This window comes from Triticum aestivum, chromosome 6B (genome assembly GCF_018294505.1).
Source record: "Triticum aestivum cultivar Chinese Spring chromosome 6B, IWGSC CS RefSeq v2.1, whole genome shotgun sequence".
Taxonomy (NCBI): domain Eukaryota; kingdom Viridiplantae; phylum Streptophyta; class Magnoliopsida; order Poales; family Poaceae; genus Triticum; species Triticum aestivum.
In genome coordinates this window covers 644,730,427-644,754,181 of record NC_057810.1, presented here as the reverse complement: position 1 = coordinate 644,754,181, position 23,755 = coordinate 644,730,427, and the positions used below count along the sequence as shown (strand labels likewise).

Sequence of the window (23,755 nt, the reverse complement as noted above, 5' to 3'; positions counted from 1 at the left end):
TTCGATAGTCGGTGGAGGGGCTGTTTGACTGGTTTTGCATCTGCTCGGACATGTAGCTTGTGCTCGGCGAAATCCGTCGGAACACCCGGCATGTCCTTGGGGGACCATGCGAAGATATCCCGATTCTTACGGAGGAAATCGATGAGCTTGCTTTCCTATTTGTTGTCCAAGTTTATTCCTACTATAGTGAACCTCTCCGGGTGCTCCGGGTCCAGAGGTATCTTCTTTGTTTCCTTGGCTGGCTGGAAGGAGCCCTGAGCTTCCGACTCCTTGGGATCGGGTGACAGGTCCGGCTGCTTGCCGGCCATGGCCACAACCCGGTCAAGGATCTTTCTCTCAGCAGCAATCACGAGGGACTCGGCCAGCCCGCTGCTGGCTGCAGCGCAGTCGAAAGACTTCTTGTAGTCTCCGACTATGGTGATAATGCCCTTGGAGCTCGACATCTTCATCTTGAGGTAGGCATAGTGGGGCACAGCCATGAACTTGGCCAGAGCAGGTCGGCCAAATAAAGCATGGTAAGGGCTCTCGAGATCCACTACTTCAAACCAAACTGCTTCGCGACAGAAGTGATCTTTATCTCTGAAAAGAACATCAATCTTGATCTTGCTGATTGGCGAGCATGAGAGGCTAGGCACAATGCCATGGAAGATAGTCCGGCTGGGTAAGAGGTGCTTTAGTTTGATGTTCAACTTCTCCATGGTGTCGCGGTACAGGATGCTGATAATGCTTCCTCCATCAATCAGAACTCGGGAGAAAACAGCCGTCTCTCGGTTGCAAAGGTGGCATCCAACACAAAAGCATAAGAACCCGGAGATGGCATCACCTCTGGGTGATCGGCTCGGCTCCAACTGATGGGCTTTTCAGACCAGTGCATGAATTCTGGATCTTTGGTGACTGCATTGACTTCTTGGTGTTGTCGGCACCGGCTGCGCTTGCCGTCGGCTTGGCTAGTGAAGATGACAAAGGCTGCATGCTCGTCGGGGAACTTGTCTTGAATAGCTCCGACTGCTGGGCGGGCGGCCGGCTGTTGAGGAGCCGGAGGCGGCGGGCCAACAGGCGGAGGAGGCAGCAGTCCTTCGCCCTTGGAGATTTGGGTGAGCCAATGTCACTTCCGAGTTGTATGGTTGGACGGCTTTGCGCCATTGTGGAAATTGCACGGAGCATCAAGGGTTTGCTCATAGGAGAAGGCAGGCTGCCAAGCCGGCCTACCGCCTTTCTGACGCTTGGGTACGGGCTGCTCTTCTGGTTGTTGGTCGTCAACTGTTGCCACTTGCCGGCTGGTGGAAGACGACATCGGGGCCTTGCGCTTGTTGTTGTTCTGATGCGGGTGCCGACTTGTGTTGCCAGCCGGTGTCTTGGGAGCCAGAGGGAGCACTTTTCCAGAGGCGTCCACCCGGAGCCCCGACTTCATTGAGGAGTCGGCCGTGGCGTACTTGTCCGCTATGATCAGCAGCTTGTTGAGTGTAGCCGTCTCGTCACAAAGAAGCCAATGCTTGAGGAGGGTGCCTTCTCCGCACCTGGTGGTGAAGTATTCTATGGCTTGCACCCTTCGCAGGAGTTGCGGAGCTCGGCCAGCGCGTCAGGTAGTTGCGGCTGGACTCGGTCAGGCCTTGGACGCACAAGGAGAGTTGGCGGGGCTTGGGCGCCCACTTGTACGTGCTAGTGAAGTTGCGGCTGAAGACCTCCGTGAAATCCAGCCAGCTATTGATGCTGTAAGGCTTGAGGCTATTCAGCCAGGTGCGTGTCGTGCCCTGAAGCATGAGGGGGGCATACTTCACGGCAACGCGCCTGTTGCCGTTTGCGATGCTGACTACGGTGGAGTAGTCTATCAGCCAGTCTTCCGGCTTCACCGAGCCGTTGTACTTAGGCGTGTCTCTTGGGAGCGAGAACCCATTGGGGAAGGGCTCGTCGCGGATGCGTGGGCCAAAACAAGGCGGGCCGACATCATCATCTTCTTCTAACGCCAGGGATCGCGCCAGGCGGTCGATCCGATCGCGAGCATCGTTCTCGCCGACTCCTTCGCGGCGGCCTAGCCGGTTACCGAGTGTTGGATGCCCAACAGGCGGCGGAGAAGGGTATCGCCGACTGTAGGGCGGAGGAGGAGGCAGGTTATCCCCTTGCTGCTCCACAGCTCGTGGGTGGCCGTCTTTGTCGTGCTCGATGGTGAAGCGCGTCCGGCTGTGGCTAGCAGCCGGCTCCTTGTTGTTTCGCTCGCGGGCTCCGCTTGCAGTCGGCATCCGGGAGGTCGCGCTGTGCCCTCGACGAGGGGGAGGACTCTCGGCGCGAGTGCTGGCTTCTTGCCGTTCTGCCGCCGCGTCGATGAGCTGCTGGACGTGTCGCGTCATGCAGCGCATCTTGTCTTCATCCAAGCCTTCCAGCTCGTCTGCTGCCGCCTGGGCGGCACGTAGGTTCTCGAGCGGCATGGCGTAGACTGGGCAGCTGACCCCTAACATGCTGGCGATGGCTGCGCCGTGCTTCTTGATAGCGCCGAGCCGGCTAGGCCCACCAGCAGCCGGCGTACCGGAAGCAGCACGATCAACCTCACATTGATAGGCTTCGGTGAGGCGTCTCATGATGGCTATCTTCTTGCCGTTCTCGATGAGGGCAAGGCGACAAGCCTCCAGCGTCTCGGCGTCTGCGTCTGCTTGAATGGGCGCGGACAAGTTGTGCATTATCGACTGCAGAGCATCGTGGGAGTTCTCGCCGAAGGCGGCGTCATGGCTGATGACCAGCACTTCGGTGACGGTGCTGTTGGCGCTGTCGGCGCGAGGGAGAGGGTCGTCGATCACCACCACGTTGGTGGGGAAGACGTCGAGGGATGCCGTGTCGGAATCGACAAGCATCGGGTCGGTGGAGCCGATCGACTCCAAGTCGGAGGTGGGCTCGTTGGCGATGTCGAGCTTGCCAAGGAGGTTGATGAGGCAGCTCTCGGAGCTGGTTGCACCCCCGTCTGGTGCGGGCTCTTCGGAGAGGTGAACCTCGCCGAGAAGATCGGTGAGGCAGCTCGCTGCACAGGCGGCGTCGACGCCATGTAGCACGTCGGGGCAAGCGCCATCGGGCGTGCCGGGCTGGCTACGCTCGCTGGGAAGGAACAAGGTTCCCGTCCAGACCAGGTCTCCGAATGACGGTGCACCTGGCCCAACTGTGGGCGCCAAATGTTGGGTGGTAGGTGCAACATATGCCAAATGATGGCTAATTATAGTGGGAGCCAGTAAAACATCGCCGGTGCCTGGAAACGGGATAAGGCGAAGACATGCACGCCGACGAATCTTACCCAGGTTTGGGGCTCTCCTAGGAGATAACACCCCTAGTCCTGCTCTGCGGGGTCTCCGCATGATCACTAAATAAGTAGTAGCTACAAGAGGCTCCTTGAGCTGTTTGGCTAAAGGAAGAAGAAGGGCAAGGCTAGCTCTCCATTTCTCTCTATATGGGTGTGTGAAACTATCTGAGATCAACCCTTTGCATGGGTGCCCTGGGGGGTTTATATAGGCCTACCCCCCAGGGGTACAATGGTAATTCGGCTGGAGGCGGGTCCAGGCCGTCAGTGTCTTTGGGTGCCGGCTTCTCCGCCGGCCGCTGGGGCCCGCTGGCTGCCGGCCTCTTGGTCGACAGGCCGGGCCCACTACTTGGGGGTCTTGTCGGCGGCTCATTACTGTAGCCTCGCCCTTGATGATGATGGCTTTGTCGGGGCAAGCATGACTACAGTGCCGCCGCCTGGTGGGCGTTCACTTTAGCCTTACCCCGTCTCATCTGCTTAATGGTGCACAAACTTTCAGGGCGAGGATTGGCCAGCTTCTGGGAGCCGGCCTCCCCTCGGGCCGACTGGACTGGCCAAGCCGCCTTATAAGGGCTCACTGGCAAGGGAGGGCCGCCGCCTGCGGGTCGTACTGACAGCCTGTCGTGGGGGCATGGGTGCTCTGGCATGGGTGCTCTGGCATGGGTGATGTCATGGTCAATTGTGGCAACAGTGCCGCGCCGGGCGGGGGATGGCTACCCGGTACGGCGCACTATGGCCACGCCCGCTTCGGGATTCGGGAGTGCCAGGCTCTAGTGTAGCCACGCCCGTCTCGTCGCCGTTATGTGGGTGCAGACTTTGAGGGTGCATGATGCGGGCCGACTGCCGCCTGCTAGAGGGCGGCCATCCTGGCGGCGGCCTACTAGGAGCCGGCCTCCTTCGCGGAGGCTTGAGGTGCCTTGCCGCCTTCGGTCAACCGGCCAGGGGATCAGCCGGCCACAGGAAGGCGGCTCTTCGTCTTGGGTGTTTGAGGGCGCGATCGGCCCGATGTTTTTGAAGAACCAAGGAGAGCCGGCTAGGCTACCCGTGGTCATTTACTCTGATAGACTAAAATTTGCTTTTTGGGATTAAATGAAGAAGACTCTCAAGGAGAGTCTTTTTTAACAATATCCCTCGCTGTACCCATTGCCCTGCCACCCCATGGTGTTGTTTGGTTGTTATTTTTCTATATACTAGGGGCAATATGGTCATTTAATAACCTCTAATGAGAAACTGGACTTTTTAGGGACCAGGGACTTTTTAGTTGTGACTAGAAAAAGTCCTAGAGTCATGAACCAAACAGGGCCTATATACGGGCCTAAAGGAAGCCCGGCACAAGGCCGGCCCAGCTTGGGACAGTAAACGGGCCGGCTTTCTTCTGAAAAAAATGTAACGGGCCGCATTGCTCTCGATCGCTCCCTCCCTCCCCGTCATCCCTCTCTCGTCAGAAGAACCCTCCCTCTCCGCCCTCCGCCGCCGCCGCCGCCAATCGCAGCGCAGCCGCCTAGCCCCCGTCGAGCTCGTCGGCGGAGAAGGTGGCCTAGCCGCGGTCGGACGAGAAGATGCTCGACATCAACCTCTTCCGCAAGGAGAAGGGCGGCGACCCTGAGCTCGTCCGCCAGTCGCAGCGCAGCCGCTTCGCCCCCGTCGAGCTCGTCGACGAGGTCATCGTCCTCGACGAGGCGTGGCGCCAGAGTAAGTCCTTCTCCGCTCCCACCCCAGAACCTTCCAGATCCGCGGACCCTGACCCCCAGGTTGTATCGTCTCCGCAGGGCAGTTCGAGCTCGACAAGATCCGGCAGGAGCTCAACAAAACCAGCAAGGAGATCGGCAAGCTCAAGGCCGTACGTCCCGCGTCGATTTGCTTTGCTTTGGTTTCTCTTTTAGTCCTCGGCGGGGGGCTCTGGATTTGTATGTGACGGCGAGCATGCCGCTTTTTGCAGAAAAAGCAGGATGCGACGGAGCTGATACAGAGCACGGAGGAGATTAAGAAGAGGCTGGCCGCCAAGGAGACGGAGGTGCAGGAGGCCAAGACCACCCTCGATGCCAAGCTCGTTACCATCGGCAACCTCGTGCATGAATCTGTGCCCATCAGCAACGACGAGGTGCGTTGAATAAGTGCCAACCCCACAATTCCTGGTTCTACAGATAGCTAAGGCAGCATCTGTTTTATAACTTTGTGAAAGATATTAGCCCTTTTTAGTGATTGCTTGGAACCATACTAGCTCTAATTTAACCTACTTCTTGTTCCCCTATTTCTGGTGTTAATATTCCTGATGCAATTTAGGTATCTATAGTAATACAAGAAACATCACTGCATTACATTGAGTTGGGTTTGAATCTGCTTGTGAGCAACTGGATGTACCTACTCTAAAAATATGAAACGTAGATTTGCTTCACAGAATTGATGTAAAGGCATCTCAAGTTGCTTAATAGTTCCTTCTCACAGGCAAATAATGCTATTGTGCGGACATGGGGAGAGAAGAGACTGGAGGAGAAATTGAAGAATCATGTGGATCTATGCATAATGCTTGACATCGTATCTTTGGATAAGGGTAAATGCTCAAAAACTTCTGTTGGTTGAGTGCTTTCTCATTGTGCTTGGATTACTTCGGTTCAAGTTTAATTGAAAGTTGAATGCATTTTTTTTACATGCCTACAGTTGTAATGAATTGCTTCTTTTGTTGTGCTCGCTGCCATTGTAGAATGACCGTCTATGATTCTGTTACAAATTTTTTTGTTCCGAACTTTGGGAGAACCAGCTTACTGACAACTATAGATTTTGTTTTAGTGTGACAAATATAGGTTTTGTCTTTGACGAATTTTTAATAATCAGCACAGCTCTACAATTTGTATGGGTCTTACGTTAAACACTTACCAATAGTATTCTGTGTATTTGACTGAAATTTCTGGTTTCAACTAGCACTGCTGTATCAGCAACTGAATTATCTGGTTTTAAGTAGCACCGTTGAGTCTGTTGTGTTAGCATGTTGGCCCCAGTACTTGGTATCACACAAATCATTATACAATTGCTGTGCTTGATACATATATGTGATGGGATTGATAGATCCCTGTATTCCTCTGTCTACCATATTATGGAACACCAGATCATCAAATATAGTACTCCGGTACTCTCTTGAACTAAAACCCCGGCACTTATTTTGGATCAGAGGGAGTAGCAGAATAGTAACAACTTTTTATGTTTGCATCTACTTGCACTACGTTTAAGCTTATGAAAAAACATTGTGCATTTGAACTTAAGAAGTTTTTTTCCCGTCATAGCACAAGCTCGCTGGAGTTACTAAATTTGTGGAACCCCTGCTTTATTAAATTTTAAGCCACCTCTCATACTTTGCCCACTCATTCACAGGTGCTGATGTAGCTGGTGGAAGAGGTTTCTTTTTGAAGGGCGACGGTGTTCTCCTGAACCAGGCGTTGATAAATTTTGGGCTATCATTCCTGGGAAAACGAGAATTTACACCAATGCAAACTCCTTTTTTCATGAGAAAGGAAATCATGGCAAAATGTGCCCAGTTGGCCCAATTTGATGAGGAGCTCTACAAAGTAAGTCCAAAGAGGTGTCCCTTGCATATTCTGGTGTTATTGGTTAACTGTATTTTTATTTGTTTCTGTATTTAGAAGTAAGGCCATGCTTTCTCGGGGTGTGGTAATGTATTTTCTTGTTAGTTTGCCGATGTATGTTCACAGCTTCAGTAAGCACCTTCCATTTCCAGTTATAACTATCTGGCAAGCCTTAATATGTACAGTTCTGGGCAAAGTTCAAAGCACCGTTTTTTATTTACATTCTGTTAGTACACTGGTTCCTCATGATCATTGTTGATTTGAACTAATGATGTTTCAGCAGCATTATTTTGATCCAACATTTGTAATAATATGTCCATGACCATTAGTTGCATTTGGCAGGTAACAGGTGACGGAGAGGATAAGTATCTCATAGCAACATCGGAGCAACCGCTATGTGCTTATCATCTAGGTGATCGAATTTATCCTGCAGATTTGCCGATCAGGTGGGTAGTGCCTAATTTTAGGTAGCTTGTCTTTAGTCACTAGACGCAAGTAATTTGATAACTGCGTGTTTAGATATGCTGGGTTCTCCACGTGCTTCCGGAAAGAGGCTGGTTCACACGGGAGGGACACAGCTGGCATCTTCAGAGTCCACCAGTTTGAAAAGATCGAGCAGTTCTGCGCCACAGGTCCAAATGACAGTGTATCCTGGGAAATGCATGAGGAGATGATTAAAAATGCAGAAGATTTTTATCAGGCGGTAAGTTCTGAAGCTTTGCGAACCTTAAACAACAGTGTTGATATCCTCGACTGCGTGTCGCTGATATGTATAAACATTGCTTGCAGATTGGGCTACCATATCAACTAGTTTCAATTGTCTCTGGTGCTCTTAATGATGCTGCAGCTAAGAAGTATGATTTGGAAGCATGGTTCCCTGCATCAAAAACCTTCAGAGAATTAGTATCCTGTTCAAATTGCACTGATTATCAGGCAAGGAGACTTGGAATAGGCTATGGCCAGAAAAAGGTATTTTTTTTTTAATGGATGGATACTGGTAGATGACTGCTTACTTGTGCCTCAAAATGTCTGACTACTGATGTATTTCTGTTGAAATGGCAGAATGATGAGCAATCCAAGCAGTTTGTTCATATGCTGAATTCTACGCTGACTGCAACTGAGAGGACCCTTTGCTGCATTCTGGAGAATTACCAGAGGGAGGGTGGTGTTGAAGTGCCAGAGGTGTTGCGGCCATTCATGCTTGGGATAGATTTCCTTCCTTTCAAGCGGCCTCTTGTTGATAGCAAACAAGCTGCTGCCGACTCCAAACCCAACAAGTCTAAACCAAAGGTATTTTTTGCTTTTCCAGTTTCCGAAGACAGCATGTTAATCCACCAGACCACCACCAACCTGATGGTTTATTTTGTCCTCTCCTGGCAGGGAAATGCAGGTTGAGCTGTAAGGGTAGCGAAATGAAAATTGTTTCCAGGCAGATAATGGTGCACCCTTCCTTTTATTAATTTCAAGGTCTGTAGCATGATGATGATTTGGTGTCCCATTTTGGTTGTTTTGGCTACAAAATATTACAATCCAGGACACAGTTTACCACAAAGTATATTAGTGCTTTTCATCACTATGCATCCATTGCACTAATTGATGGTCTATAGAGATTGAAGTAGCGATAACTTAATTTATTTTGTTATTGCAAGCTGACCTGTAAATCGCTCGTTACCGGACTAGCAGTTGTACTTGTGGGACAGAGATGAAAATGCTAAGATTATTACCACATGAGGCCTAAGGTGTTCATTGCCTGGTCTTCAAGGCTTTGTGACTTGTGAGACAATTAAAGGTGGCCAGAGGCGGAGGCAGGGGGGTGCGAGCAGGGGTCAGACACCCCCCATCGTCTCGCCCCCCCTGTGAATGTTCGCTGGGTATTCATACACTGGTAATGTAAATATACGTATAGACATGGCTGGGCTGACGTACTATTTTAGAGTTAAATGATCCAATAATCCAGCCCAAAGGCCCAACACACAGAATCTACCTACGCATCAGGAAACTAGGCGTACTTGCAGCCGCAGCCATCGATCGAGTAGTCAGTTTTCTTCTAGGTTTTTTCGTGTCTTCGTGCGCCCATGCGCCGCCGCCTGCCGGATCTTGCTGCTCCTTTCCTCGATACTGGAGCACTGCGTATTCATTCCGTGCTTCTAATCTAGCGGTTGAATCAGGGCTGCTTCATCAACTGATTTTGGCACAACTTAAGGTACGTCACTGGTATTATTGTAATACAACAAACTCCGAGTAGATTTTTCAGATCAGAGAGACATATGATGAACTAGTCCAACTACATATAGAAATAGTTTGATCTACCTATTAGATATGGCAAGGTTACAATTTAGAATTCTAATTCCAGACTCTGTTCAATGTTTCAATGGTTGAAGTATCAAGAAGAGGAATATAACAAAAATATATTTATTTTTAAGAGGCATGCTTCCAGCTCCAATATTCATGCTACCCAAAATACATATCCACCTGACATATTCATAGAGTTAAATTTAAACTAATAGAGGTGTAACATTTTGTATTGTCAAATATTTGTTTCCAATGCTTTCGTATCAATGCTAATTTTGAGACTAAATTCATGTACTGGCTCTCTCAAGTATGTTATCTCTCTCGCCCCCCTCATGTCTAAATCCTGGCTCCGCCCCTGAAGGTGGCGATAGTTAGTGGGTGATCCCACCGCTCTGTTTCCTCTTTGTTTACGTTGGTAATATCGACTTCATATGCATTAGTTTTTATTTACTCTTTTGCTTGTGTATCAACTCCTCGGTATGTCATGGATCGGAGTTGAATTGCAAATTGCACAGGGAACAAGAGCCGCCGCTTTGGACCTAGCCGCCGCCTCTCAAAAATCCTAGCTTTCTGCCTCTCACCGGCGCCGGAGCCGGTCCATCCCGTCTCCGGTGGCCCTATGGCCATGGAGGCGGGGTGGATCTCGGCCCTTGCCGATGGGAGGGCTTCGTTTTTAGATCTTTTTTCAAGCTTTGCTAGGGTTTGTGTCCTGTTCAGGAAGACGAGACGGTGGCGGCTCCCTGAAGATGGAATAAATGTCTCCCCGTCTAGCCCCCGTTCCGGTGATGCATCTTGCATCATCGGTGGGTATGTGGAGTTGTGTCTCCGGCGGATCTGTCTTTGGTGGATTTGCTCGGATCTGTTCGTCGTTCGTCTTCGTTCGTGTGTTTTCAGGTTGGATTCTTTTGATCTACACTCTTCATCCGCGGCGGTTGCTGTTCTGATGTGTTGGTTCTACAGGGTCTTAGCACGACGACTTCCCGACTGTCTACTACAACAAGGTTTGCCTGGCTCCGGCGATGGAGGGGCGATGACAGCGGCGCGCCTTCAACTCACTTCAGTGCTTGTAGTCGTCGCTAGGTGGTCTACTGATCTAGATGTAATTTTTATTATTTCTAGTGCTCGTTGTACTACCATGATTGAAGATGAATAGATTGAAAGTTTTTCCCGCAAAAAAAAAAACTCCTCGGTATGTCAGGTGAGCGTTGTTTCTTCATGCTCAAGTCTTTTTTCACTGCTCGACGTTACTGTATCCCTTGATGCATTTTTTGTTTGAGCTGATTCCTTGATGCATTTGGATGGCCTTCAAACGCGAGCAGGATCTACTCTACCCTAGTTACATTTGAATCGATTTACCTTTCTCTTTCAGAAAAAGAAAAATTGTAATTTAACACACGGCAAGTTTCTGTCAAAAATATAAACTGAAGCACAAAAGTTGATTCTTCCGCCACTAAACTTGCCATAAAAATGTTTTGAGTCGTAGGTGCTCGTATCTTGTGTGGCACTTAGTAGGATCCTAGTTTCCTGGAATAACAGTGCAGCGTGACGTCTATGACTCTAGAGGGCATGGTGGCAATTGGAATCTCCATCGGAAACACACTTGCGCTTGTTCAGTTGAGTCAGTTCGATTTGCGTTCGCCCCGAGATAACGTCTCTGGCCAGCCAGCGCTTATCATGGCGTCTGCTTATCCCACCCAACGGTTGAGCAAAAAATGACGTCGAGGGCTGCAAGTTTGCAACTGCATTCGGAAGTAATCCTTGGTGAACAATCTATCTTTTCCTGCGACATACTCCTACCCTCACGATCACGAACTGAATTCTCATCGAACGAATGAATACTCGGACTGGGTACTACTCACCAGAAATTTATGTCCAGTTTTATCCGCCTCGAGGGACGCACCTCATCCAGGTTATCCAGGAATTTGCTCACCCGGATTTTAGCTGCCTGAAATGCGCAAGTAACCGCGGAGCCATCTCGCCAAAGTTACCGTCAGTTGCCCCTGATCTTACGAACTGTTGTTACAGCACAACTGACCCTCATTGCAGTGCGAGAAAGCCGAAACCTTTTCGATTGATATCACGCCCTTTTAGTAGACGATGGCTCGTAACCACACACACACTATTCCATTTTTCCACTGCTAGAAAGGACGGTGTTTATTTTCCCCTAGCTAGTTTGGCGTGTGAGTGAGTTCTGAGGAATTCTCAAGTTCAGCAGGATAACTGACTGTCGTATTGGCCGGTGCCTTTCTCATCGAAGGCTGGCTCCATCACTCGCCTTTTGAGCTCACCGCACCGGCCGATAACAAACTCCGGCCGACATATCCATCGATCCAACGGAGCATTGAAGTCGATCGCACCGGAACATGTCTTGCAAGTTGCCCACCGGCATGCTGCAGCACAGTATAAATACCTGGCCAGACACACAAGCTGAATCCATCAGTTCTCCATCGCCTTCTTCCAAAGCACAGCTCGCTAGAGCTCAAGATCATGGCGAACAAACACTCGTCCCTCCCCCTCTTCCTCGTCCTCCTTGGCCTGTCGGCCAGCTTGGCCTCCGGGCAACTCCTGTTTCAGGTAAGAATAAGATCTTGTACCCGTCGGCAAGCTCCTGGGTTTTGGACCGAGTTTTGACTTCTGCTGAGTGCGGCAGGGTTTCAACTGGGAGTCGTGGAAGCACAACGGCGGGTGGTACAACTTCCTGATGGGCAAGGTGGACGACATCGCCGCGGCCGGGATCACGCACGTCTGGCTCCCTCCGGCGTCGCAGTCCGTCGCCGAGCAAGGGTACATGCCGGGCCGGCTCTACGACCTGGACGCGTCCAAGTACGGCAACAAAGCGCAGCTCAAGTCCCTCATCGGGGCGCTCCACGGCAAGGGCGTCAAGGCCATCGCCGACATCGTCATCAACCACCGCACGGCGGAGCGCAAGGACGGCCGGGGCATCTACTGCATCTTCGAGGGCGGCACCCCGGACGCGCGCCTCGACTGGGGCCCCCACATGATCTGCCGCGACGACCGGCCCTACGCCGACGGCACGGGCAACCCGGACACCGGCGCCGACTTCGGGGCCGCCCCGGACATCGACCACCTCAACCCGCGCGTCCAGAAGGAGCTCGTCGAGTGGCTCAACTGGCTCAGGACCGACGTCGGCTTCGACGGCTGGCGCTTCGACTTCGCCAAGGGCTACTCGGCGGACGTCGCCAAGATCTACATCGACCGCTCCGAGGCCAGCTTCGCCGTGGCCGAGATATGGACGTCGCTGGCGTACGGCGGGGACGGCAAGCCGAACCTCAACCAGGACCAGCACCGGCAGGAGCTGGTGAACTGGGTGAACAAGGTGGGCGGCTCCGGCCCGGGCACCACGTTCGACTTCACCACCAAGGGCATCCTCAACGTCGCCGTGGAGGGCGAGCTGTGGCGGCTGCGCGGCACAGACGGCAAGGCGCCAGGCATGATCGGGTGGTGGCCAGCCAAGGCGGTGACCTTCGTCGACAACCATGACACCGGCTCCACGCAGCACATGTGGCCCTTCCCTTCCGACAGGGTCATGCAGGGATACGCCTACATCCTCACGCACCCAGGGACCCCATGCATCGTGAGTCATCCTACCAGTTCATCGTATCTAAATTGCTCTTCTTCCTTTTTCGTTCATATAAGAAACCATGGATGACCGAACTGATGAAAAATAATTGTGATTCTTCAGTTCTACGATCATTTCTTCGACTGGGGCCTAAAGGAGGAGATCGATCGCCTAGTGTCAATCAGGACCAGGCAGGGCATACACAGTGAGAGCAAGCTGCAAATCATAGAGGCTGACGCCAATCTTTACCTTGCCGAGATCGACGGCAAGGTCATCGTCAAGCTCGGGCCAAGATACGATGTGGGGCACCTCATTCCCGGAGGCTTTAAGGTGGCCGCACACGGCAAAGACTATGCTGTATGGGAGAAAATATAAGAAAATTACCGGAGCAGCTTGCAAATTAGTCATGTTGTCCACATAGTACGATTTTAGTACTTCCTCCATGTAAAAGTGAGGATGAGGGACATCCATTGTATTTTTCATAAATAATAATAAATAGTGTTTTCGCTACTCATGGTTTATTCATTGTTCGTTGACCAAAAATTGCGTACAGCACGACCGTGCGGGAGCGTGCAACCTAAAGCTTGAGGCTTTGATGGTAGGAGCTCTGCCTTTGCATCGAATATCGACCAAAGGGGGGGGGGGGTGAATGGGAACTTCGACAATTTCTTTAGAAAAACGAGTTTTTTGAGCAAAAACAGAGTACATAGAAGAACTATAGATCAGAATAAAGAATAAACTAAACTGAAAAGAGAATTAACTGAGGTTAATCTAAGTAGCAATGCACACAAAACTAAACATGTCATAGGCAGCAGAATAACAAAGTGCTCAAAATCATCTTCGCAGAAATCACAACAGTCACAGAGAAATAAGACGGGGAGAAGTTCTTCGAATGCATGCACGTTACATAGGTAAATGAGTTCGATAAAGTAAAAAACCTGTAAGCTTGATGAAGACATAGATTTGTTCGACCAGTCCAAGTTGCTAGCACAACTCTATGATCTGTTTGGAGGGGCCGAGATTAAACTCAGAAGACAATGTCTTCATCCTATATTCCTTGAGATAAAACACTTAGACTTCGCTCAATCACTCGTGGTAGATCTCCGAAACCTTCACAGACTTGTTCTTCGGTTGCCCACAATTACCCTCAGACGCTTAGAACAGACACTTGACCATCTAGTAAATGCACGATCCACAAGAGTAATAGGTTAATTTAATTCTCAACTACTCTCTCCATTTCTAAACATCAGTCTTTTAGAGATTTCAATTGGGACTACATACAGATGTATATAGATGTACTTTAGAGTGTAGATTCATTCATTTTGCTATGTATGCAATCCATATTAGAATCTCTAAAAAAACTTATATTTAGAAACGGAGGGAGTAGTTCTTAAGTGATGCTTAATCACTTAGCAGGTTTTAAGCTTCGGGCTGTTCTCTCTTAGGATTCTCAAAATCTCTTTGGGTAGGACGGGTTGCTCTGACAAGCTCTTGTCAGTTCTCTTATGGAGCAGCCAACCAGCTCTGGTTGGAGTGGGGTGGCATAGCCGGAACAATCCCAATGTGTGGCATGTTGCAGCTAATTTTGAACCAGGTTTCTATGGTGAGCGGAGAGCGGCTGATTAGGTGGGCAGTAGATACGTGATCGCAGTCTCGTGAGTGCAGCCTGTCAGCGTGAGAAGCCGATCTTGTACTAGCACTATCGGAACAGGGCCCTATGCCGACGGTCATATATATGCCGACGGCCCCCCTCGGCCTAGTCTGGGCTATGCCGACAGCCGCGTCCAGGCCGTTGGCGTAGTAAAGTCGTCGGGCTATCCCGAGCTATGCCGACGGCCCCCGTCGGCCCAGAAAAGTCGTCGGCTTAGCCCAAGTTACGCCTACAGCGGCCGTCGGCATACATGGACCGTCGGCATAGTTGTGGGTCCGACGATCCCGCTCGTGTCGTGCGGCTAACGGCGTCCGATCTATGCCGACGGCCGAGGCCGTCGTCATACCTGCGCCACGTGTCTTCCCCTGGTTCGCTAGCGCTTTTGACGATGCCGTCCGTTGCCGTCAGACGGAAAACAACACCGACGGCTAAACTATGCCGACGGCTGTCCCACGGCCGTCGGCATACAAACCTATGCCGACGGCTATACTACGCCGACGGTATGACACATCTACGCTGACGTGATCTACACCGACTAGGCTATGCCGACGGCAGCCGTAGGCATAGATCTATGCCGACGGCAGAGGACCTATGCCGACGGCCCTGGGCCGTACGCATAGCCCGCGAGTCCGGTAGTGTAGAAGCCAGGGGAAGAATTTGGTTTTCCTCTCAATTCCGAGGCTCCGATTTTTTCTCAAGCTCCGGTCTAGCAATTGATCCCTGAAACTTGCTAGAGTACGCACAAACTAGATTTTCGATGTTGTCCAATTCCAGCTTAATAGCTTATGTCATCTTGTTCAGTGGTAGCCATCAACTCCCTTCATCCAGCCTCCATCGACAAGCACTTCAGCAACCATGTGATTTTTCCATCTAGCAAGCAAGAAAATGTTAAATTATGATCCAAATTCTAGTACCGTGTTGGACTAGACGTAGTACAAACGGTGTGGGTCTTTGCGTTGATGTCGATGCGTACGAGTACAACTCGTTTACTTGTCCTCCAAGGACTCTCATGTATTGCCCTCTTATATACCCCATGTAGTCGCACCTTAGACGGTCTATCGTCTCGTGCTTGTAATACTCCTCCATCATAGTGATTGCGCCTTCGTGCGTCCATGGTTTTCTTCCGCAAGGGTTTCCAGGTAAAAATCCGTATCTCTCTGTCTCGTTTATTTTTCGTTATTATCTAACAAGTGATATACAGAGCCAAGTTACATATACAAGATTAGAGACGAGAGATTAGGGTTACGAGTGCGCCGCCGCGTCGTGACCAGGTGATCCGGCTTCGGATCGATTTCCGCTGCACCGCCATACGAAGCCGAGGCAGACAGGAGTGCGGCGTATTGTGCGCCTCGCGAGCCGTCAAATCCGCAAGACCGCTGTCGTTCCACCGAGTTGCGGTTGCTGCTCGTTCAAGTCCCAAGGCGAAAGAGATCCGGCGAGTTGACGTTGCTGCCGTGCGGTGCCTCTAGTCCCGAGGGCATCCACGGGTGCTGCTGCTTCTACTTTTCACATCAAGACAAAGATGGTCCATCGGTGGTACTAGTACGTGTGCTACAGTACAGATCTGATTGATCTCTAATTATCTCTCCCGTGAGGTTGTGCTAGTTAATTAGTACTAGCTCAGTTATTTGTTCTCTGCCGTCAATTGCTACGGCCACCAGCGAACATCTATCAGGTGCTATTTTTTCAACTTCGTTTGATCCGCAACTTTAATTCTATCAAGAATTTTTTTACGGGCTTGTACTACTTTGTGTACACAGATTTATCTACTCATGGCTTCCATGAAGTACGATCTTCCTATGCTGGACCGTGACACAAGGTTTACCCTATGACAAGTCAAGATGCGGGCGTTGTTGGCACAGTCCGACTATGATGAAGCACTGGATAGTTTTGAGAAGAACAGAATTCAAGACTGGACAGATGAGGAGAAAAGAATTGATCATAAGGCTTTGTCAAAAAATTCAACTCCATTTGCATAATAATATTTTGCAGGAAGTTTTGAGCAAGAAAACTGCCGCCGCTCTATGGTTAAAGCTGGAACAGATTTGCATGACAAAAGATCTCACCAGTAAGATACATCTGAAGCAAAAATTATTCCTGCACAGGTTACCCGAGGGAGGTAATGTTTTGAATCATATTTTAGAATTTAAAAAGATCATATCTGATCTAGCTGCAATGGAGGTTAAGTATGAAGAGGAAGATACTGCTTTAATGTTACTTTTTTCACTGCCAAGTTCTTATACCAATTTTAGAGACACCATATTATACAGTCTTGATACTCTCACACTTAATGAAGTTTATGAAGCTTTGAACTCTAAGGAGAAGATGAAATTAATGGTGTCTCATGATGGTTCGAGTTCATCCCAAGCCGAGGGATTATCTGTTCGTGGCAGGACAAAGGAGAAGAACTCCAATAATGGAAACAGAGGCAAAAGTAAAAACGGCTACAGGGGACGGTCGCAATCCAGAGACAAGAAGTATTGCAGATATTGCGAGAGAGATGGGCATGACATCTTAGAGTGTTTCAAGTTGCAGAATAAAGAAAAGAGGAAAGGTAACAAACAAGGTGACAATTCTGCTAACGTTGCTCGTGATGATAGTTCCGATGATGCTCTTGTCGTTATTGCTGGATGTGCTGAGACCAATGATGAGTGGGTACTTGACACTGCATGCACTTTTCATATGTGTCCACATAGAGATTGGTTTTCTACTTTTGATTCCACTACTTCTGCTAGTTCCGTTTTGGGTTTTGATAATTCACCATGCAAGATTGAAGGCATAGGTTCCGTTCGAATCAAGATGTTTGATGGCATGATCAGAACTTTGATAGATGTTCGGTATATTCCGAAGATGAAGAGAAATCTTATCTCTATTAGTGCCCTTGATGCAAAGGGTTACAAATATTCAGGTGGAGATAGTGTTTTGAAGGCCACCAAAGGCTCCCTTGTTGTCATGAAAGGTGATTTAAGTTCGACCAATGATCTTTATTATCTTTGAGGTTCTACCGTTTCAGGTAACACTACTCCAGTTATTTCAAAGAATTCTGAGTGTGATGTTGCTAACCTTTGGCATATGCATCTTGGACATATGAGTGAACTTGGTTTAGGAGAGTTAAATAAGAGAGGTCTCCTTGATGGATATGAACCTGGTAAATTGAAATTTTGTGAGTATTTTATCTTCGGCAAGAACAAGAGGGTGAAGTTCAACACTTCGACTCATACAACTGAAGGTATTCTTGATTATGTGCATTCTGATTTATGGGGACCATCTCGCAAGAAGTCATTAGGTGGTGCAAGTTACATGCTGACTATTATTGATGATTATTCGAGAAAAGTTTGGCCTTATTTCTTGAAGCATAAATATGAAGCATTCTCAGCTTTTAAGGAGTGTAAAATTATGGTTGAAAGACAAACTGAAAGGAAGATAAAAATACTTCACACTGATAATGGTATGGAATTATGTTCTAAGGAATTTAAAAATTATTGCAAGTCTGAAGGCATTGTCAGACACTACACCGTTCCTTATACTCCTCAACAAAACGGTGTTGCTGAGCGTATGAACATGACCATTATTTCTGGAGCCCGTTGTATGTTGTCCAATGCCGGTTTGCATAGGCGTTTTTGGGCTGAGGCCGCTTCCACTGCTTATTATCTCATTAATCGTTCACCGTCTATTGCTCTTAATAAGAAAACTCCAATTGAGGTATGGTCTGGTTCACCTGCTGATTATTCACAGTTGAGAGTTTTTGGTTGCACTGCTTATGCTCATGTTGATAATGGAAAATTGGAGCCTAGGGCTGTTAAGTGCATCTTTCTTGGTTATAAGTCTGGTGTTAAAGGTTTTAAATTGTGGAATCCTGAAACACAGAAGGTGGTTATTAGCAGAAATGTTATCTTTAATGAAACTGCTATGTTACATGATGTTTCATCTACTAATGTTCCTGTTGAGAGTGAACAGCAGCCTACTATTCAGCAGCCTACTTTTAGGTGGAGCATGTTATTGATTCAGGTGATACATCTGGTAATGAAATTGTTGATGCACATGATGAACCCGTCATTAATGATGATCATGTCACTCCCACTCCAAATCAGCCTATTGTTCCGCCCAGTTGGAATCTTGCACGTGACAGAGTTAGACGGGGTATTAATAAACCTGACAGGTTAATTGAAGAGTGCAATATAGTTTCTTTTCCTTTATTTGTTGCAAAAGAAATTGAAGGTAATTCTGAGCCTTCTTCATATTCCAAGGCTATTATTTCTGGTGATAGTAATAAGTGGATGACCGCTATGCATGATGAGATGGAATCACTTGAAAAGAATGGCACTTGGGATTTAGTAAAATTGCCTAGAGAGAAGAAACATATTCGTTGCAAGTGGGTTTTCAAGAGGAAAGAAGGTGTTTCTCCTAATGATAAGACAAGATATAAAGCAAGGTTAGTTGCTAAAGGTTATAGGCAGATTCCAGGTATTGACTATAACGAAGTCTTTTCTCCTGTTGTGAAGCATAGCTCTATTTGCACTTTACTCAGTATTGTTGCCATGCATGATCTTGAGCTTGAACAATTGGATGTTAAAACTGCATTTTTACATGGAGAATTAGAAGAGGATATTTATATGGAACAACCTGAAGGTTTTGTTATTCCTGGAAAAGAAAATCTTGTCTGTAAGTTAAAGAAATCTATTTATGGATTGAAGCAATCCCCTAGACAGTGGTACAAGAGATTTGACACCTTTATGCTCTCTCAAGGTTTCAAAAGGTCAAATTATGATAGTTGTGTTTATTTGAAAACTGTCAACGATTCAACTATTTATTTGCTCCTTTATGTTGATGATATGCTTATTGCTGCAAAGAGTATGTTAGAGATTAATGAACTAAAGAAGCAATTGAGTAATGAATTTGAGATAAAGGATTTGGGTGCAGCAAAGAAAATACTTGGCATGGAAATATCCAGATATAGACCATCTGGAAAAGTATATCTAAGTCAGAAGGGATACATTGATAAAGTTCTTCGTCATTTTAATATGCATAATGCCAAGCCGGTGAGTACACCATTAGCTGCACACTTCAAATTATCATCAGCTTTATGTCCTAAGTCAGATGCAGATATTGAGTACATGTCTAGAGTTCTCTATTCGAGTGCAGTTGGTTCACTTATGTATGCCATGGTTTGTTCTCGTCCGGATTTATCATATGCATTGAGTGTTGTCAGTAGATACATGGCTAATCCTGGAAAAAAGCATTGGAGAGCAGTTTAGTGGATTTTCAAATACCTGCGTGGTACTTCTAATGCTTATTTACAGTTTGGGAAAACTAGAGATGGACTTGTTGGTTTTGTCGATTCTGATTTTGCCGGTGATTTGGATAAGAGAAGATCGCTCACAGGTTATGTTTTCATCATTGGTGGTTGTGCTATGAGTTGGAGAGCAACTTTGTAGTCTATTGTGGCTTGTTCCACTACTGATGCCGAGTACATGTCTATTTCTGAGGCATGCAAAGAAGCTATCTGGTTGAAAGGTTTGTACACTGAGCTTTGTGGAGATTCATCTTGCCCTATCATATTTAGTGACAGTCAAAGTGCTATATATCTTACCAAGAATCCAATGTACCATGAGAGAACAAAGCACATTGATGTCAGATATCACTATATTCGAGATGTTGTTGCTGAAGGTGATTTGAAGGTATGCAAGATAAGTACTCATGATAATTCTGGTGATATGATGACAAAGCCAGTTCCGACCAATAAGTTTGAGCTTTGCTCAGGCTTAGTTGGTATTTCTCACTAGTCCTATGGACTTTGACGCACAAGGTGTTTATGCTGATTTGGATGGAGTTATTCACTTTCTTCGACTACTGGAGGGAATTTGGATCAAGGTGGAGATTGTTAAATTATGATCTAAATTCTAGTACCGTGTTGGACTAGACGTAGTACAAACGGTGTGGGCCTTTGCATTGACGTCGACGCGTACGAGTACAACTCGTTTACTTTTCCTCCAAGGACTCTCATGTATTGCCCTCTTATATACCCCATGCAGTCGCACCTCAGACGGTCTGTCGTCTCGTGCTTGTAATACTCCTCCATCATAGTGATTGTGTCTTCGTGCGTCTGTGGTTTTCTCCCACAAGGGTTTTCACGTAAAAATCCGTGTCTCTCTGTCTCGTTTATTTCTCGTTATTATCTAACAAAATGACCAAGGGCGATACATTTTACCTTCTTGTTTAAACCGGAAAAAATATGAATAGCAGCATATATGTACGGAATTTACCATTCTTACATGACTGAAATTGCCATCGAATAACATCAGTGCCTTAGTGCCACGCTCCAGACTTGTGGCACATATCATTTGGGAATTAAAATGGAGGAATCAGAAATAGTATATGAACATGATAGGATGACACTTGCCATTTTTAGGAATTGCATTGCCTCGTTTCTACTTAAATAATGAGTTTTGAATGGTTGTGTAGTTTCTAAAACACATAGAAAACGAGTAGTATTTCTGAGAAATTCCTATACTCATTTCCTACAAACCAAATGCATCTACAGGATTTTTCCTCTGGAATCTCATTCCAATGTTTTTCCTATGAAAATCCTCCAAACCAAATGAGGCTTAGTAAAATATGTGAACATCTACAATACTAAACAAAATAAAATATGAAAATAGTGATGCTGATTTGAAATTGTATGTACTGATATTTTTCTCTATAAGCTTCATCAAAGTCGGAATCGTTTGACTATTCAAAAAAAATTAAGACACCTTCTATAGTTGGAACGGAGTATCCGTGGACCACAAGATTGCAACATAGCTCATTTTGTTAATCTAGTATGTGGTAACCTAGATTTTACTTCAGTTTGTTAATCTAATCTTCAATGCTGACCCGTAACAAACATTGTATTAGCCGTGCACCAACCGAATATTTAAAGGCATGGACGAGCTCGCCTGATCATGTAATCGCGAGACGTCGACCCCACATGGGATGCAGGACGCACACAGTATTTCAGGGCTTGTACGCTGACCCATTTAATGCGTGTGGTTGGCGGCATCGAAGCGTTTCACTATCCTAGCCGCCGCCACGGGCGAGGCAACTAGGGAGGCGATCACTTTCCATCGATCTCCACCGGCGAGGGCGCTGGCCCCCCTTCTCTTCGGCTGCTGCTCCGGCAGCAAGAGGGAGGGGGAACCCCGTTCCTCCGCTCTGTAGTTAGGGTTTGGATTTGTAGGTCGTGGTGCGCCGATGGGGTGGTGGGAATGGCGCCCGGTCGAATAAATCTGCCTCAACTCCACTCCCACACCGGTGGTGTCCTTCATGGCAGCGTCTCGGAGTTGGTGGCATCGTATGTTTGTCGATCCTTCAAATCGGCGATGTTAGGGTTCATGGATGGTGTCGGCGAGGCGGCGACGACGACTCCATCAGGTGTGTCCCTCCTTCTGCTATGTCCCCGTTGCTAAGGTGTTATCTCCGACGTCATGGTGGAGCAGGGAGGTTTTGTCGTCCAGGAGTACGCGCAAACGCTTGTCTATGTAAGTGACAGCTGGAAGATGGTGCATCTTGTGTTGGGTTTGTGGTTGGAGGCTGACAGTTCTGGTTTCCTCCTCCGACGTTGTAGTTGTGCGGGGGTGTCAGTTCTGGAGTTCGATGGCGTGACCGGGGACATGCTGCCCTGGTCTGATTCTTTCAACGACAATGGTTTTGTTTCAGGCAAACTACTTTGGAGGTCCGTAAAGCTGCTGATCAGCGATGGAGCCGCGTCGAGTTCGGGTGAAGAGGTGATATGTCTCCTTTTCCTTAGTGAAGAGGGCCACGCGCTGGTTTTTTGCATAGGATTATCCTATTTTTTCAGTCCTGTAATATCGATGTTTACATGGCTTGTAACTGAATCTTTATGTTATTAATGAGACATATATTACTATGAAAAAAATAGACGTCTATATGGTGCGTGCCGACGGAGCTGACCGGCTCACGGCCATGGCCCGCGCGCACATGCAGTTAACGTGGAAGCAAGCGGGAGAAACAACTGAAGTACACGGATCAAGGGCTAAATATAGACAGGGGGCTCACTCTTGTTCCTTAATGTTAGTGGTGCACACAAATTTGACCGGTTTTGGTGCTGACTCATCCTAATTTTGACCAGACTCAAACTTGTGTACTTTTTTCAAACCCATGAACTTTTAAGAAAATCGAGTTTTTTCTCAAAGTTGCATACTTTTTCAAAGTTCGCGCATTTTTATCAAATTTACATTTTTTTCAGATTGGCGTACTTTTAAAATCCGTGAACCTTTTGAAATTTGCATCTTTTTTCAAATCCGTGTACCTTTTCTAAGTTGAAAGAATTGCGAACTTGACAATGAGTATGCAGATTTGAAAACAGTACACAAACTTTCAAAAAGTACTTGATTGAAAAAATGTACACGAATTGGAAGAAGTACGCGGATTGGAAAAATTTACATGAACTTGAAAGAAGTGTGCGAGTTTGAAGACATTATGTGAAACTAAGTAAAGCAAGCGCATTTGAAAAACAGTACATGAATTTAAAAATCATAGGTTTGAAAAAGTGTAGGGATTTGAAAATATTACACACTTGAAAAAGTATGCGAACTTGAAAAAAGTACACAGATTTGAAATAAGTACGTAAATTTCAAAAAAAAGTTATGTGGATTTGAAAACAATACATGAACTTTCAGAAAGTACTTAATCTGAAAAGATGTACGCGAATTGGAAAAATTTATGTGAACTTGAAAAAGGTATGCGAATATGAAGACATTATGTGAAATTAAGTAAAGTAAGTGCACTTGAAAACGGTACATGAATTTCAAAAAAAAATCATAGATTTGAAAAAGTGTAGGGATTTGAAAATATTGCGCGCACTTGAAAAAGCATGTGAACTTGAAAAAAGTACACAGATTTGAAAGAAGTATGTAGTTTTGAAAAAAGTTATGCAGATTTGAAAACAGTACACGAAATTTCAAAAAGGACTTGATCTGAAAAAATGTACGCGAACTCAAATTGGAAGAAGTACTTGGATTGGAAAATTTTACATGAACTTGAAAAAGGTAGTCAAATTTGAAGACATTTTGTGAAATTAAGTAAAGTAAGCGCATGTGAAAACAGTACACAAATTTCAAAAAAAAATCTAAGATTTGAAAAGGTGTAGGGATTTGAAAACATTATGCGCATTTGAAAAAGTATGTGAACTTGAAAAAAGTACACAGATGTGAAAGAAGTACGTAAATTTCAAAAAAGTTATGTGGATTTGAAAACAGTACACGAACTTCCAAAAAGTACTTGATCAAGAAAAATGTACGCGAATTGGAAAAAATTACATGATCTTGAACAAAGTATGCGAGTTTGAAGACATTATGCGAAATTAAGTAGAGTAAGCG

At 47.0% G+C, this 23,755-nt stretch overlaps 2 protein-coding genes across 2 annotated transcripts; both read left to right on the top strand.

The window, feature by feature from the left end:
* The first annotated feature begins 4,657 nt into the window (after nucleotides 1–4,657).
* LOC123138463 (serine--tRNA ligase, cytoplasmic) lies at nucleotides 4,658–8,425 on the top strand. Its single transcript, XM_044558443.1, has 10 exons — nucleotides 4,658–4,969; nucleotides 5,047–5,117; nucleotides 5,217–5,378; nucleotides 5,723–5,828; nucleotides 6,644–6,837; nucleotides 7,198–7,301; nucleotides 7,375–7,558; nucleotides 7,645–7,824; nucleotides 7,918–8,145; nucleotides 8,236–8,425. The coding sequence occupies exons 1-10, from the start codon at nucleotides 4,837–4,839 to the stop codon at nucleotides 8,248–8,250; spliced, it is 1,377 nt and encodes a 458-aa protein (XP_044414378.1). The 5' UTR covers nucleotides 4,658–4,836; the 3' UTR covers nucleotides 8,251–8,425.
* Nucleotides 8,426–11,518: 3,093 nt separating this feature from the next.
* LOC123138462 (alpha-amylase type B isozyme) lies at nucleotides 11,519–13,237 on the top strand. Its single transcript, XM_044558442.1, has 3 exons — nucleotides 11,519–11,721; nucleotides 11,798–12,742; nucleotides 12,851–13,237. The coding sequence occupies exons 1-3, from the start codon at nucleotides 11,635–11,637 to the stop codon at nucleotides 13,100–13,102; spliced, it is 1,284 nt and encodes a 427-aa protein (XP_044414377.1). The 5' UTR covers nucleotides 11,519–11,634; the 3' UTR covers nucleotides 13,103–13,237.
* The last annotated feature ends 10,518 nt before the right edge of the window (nucleotides 13,238–23,755 follow it).

Coding starts and splice junctions, on each gene's coding strand:
- LOC123138462 (XM_044558442.1), top strand. CDS start 11,635: ATGGCGAACAAACACTCGTCCCTCCCCCTCTTCCTCGTCCTCCTTGGC. Junction 11,722..11,797: donor CCGGGCAACTCCTGTTTCAG/GTAAGAATAAGA, acceptor TGAGTGCGGCAG/GGTTTCAACTGGGAGTCGTG. Junction 12,743..12,850: donor ACCCAGGGACCCCATGCATC/GTGAGTCATCCT, acceptor GTGATTCTTCAG/TTCTACGATCATTTCTTCGA.
- LOC123138463 (XM_044558443.1), top strand. CDS start 4,837: ATGCTCGACATCAACCTCTTCCGCAAGGAGAAGGGCGGCGACCCTGAG. Junction 5,118..5,216: donor AGATCGGCAAGCTCAAGGCC/GTACGTCCCGCG, acceptor CGCTTTTTGCAG/AAAAAGCAGGATGCGACGGA. Junction 6,838..7,197: donor TTGATGAGGAGCTCTACAAA/GTAAGTCCAAAG, acceptor TGCATTTGGCAG/GTAACAGGTGACGGAGAGGA.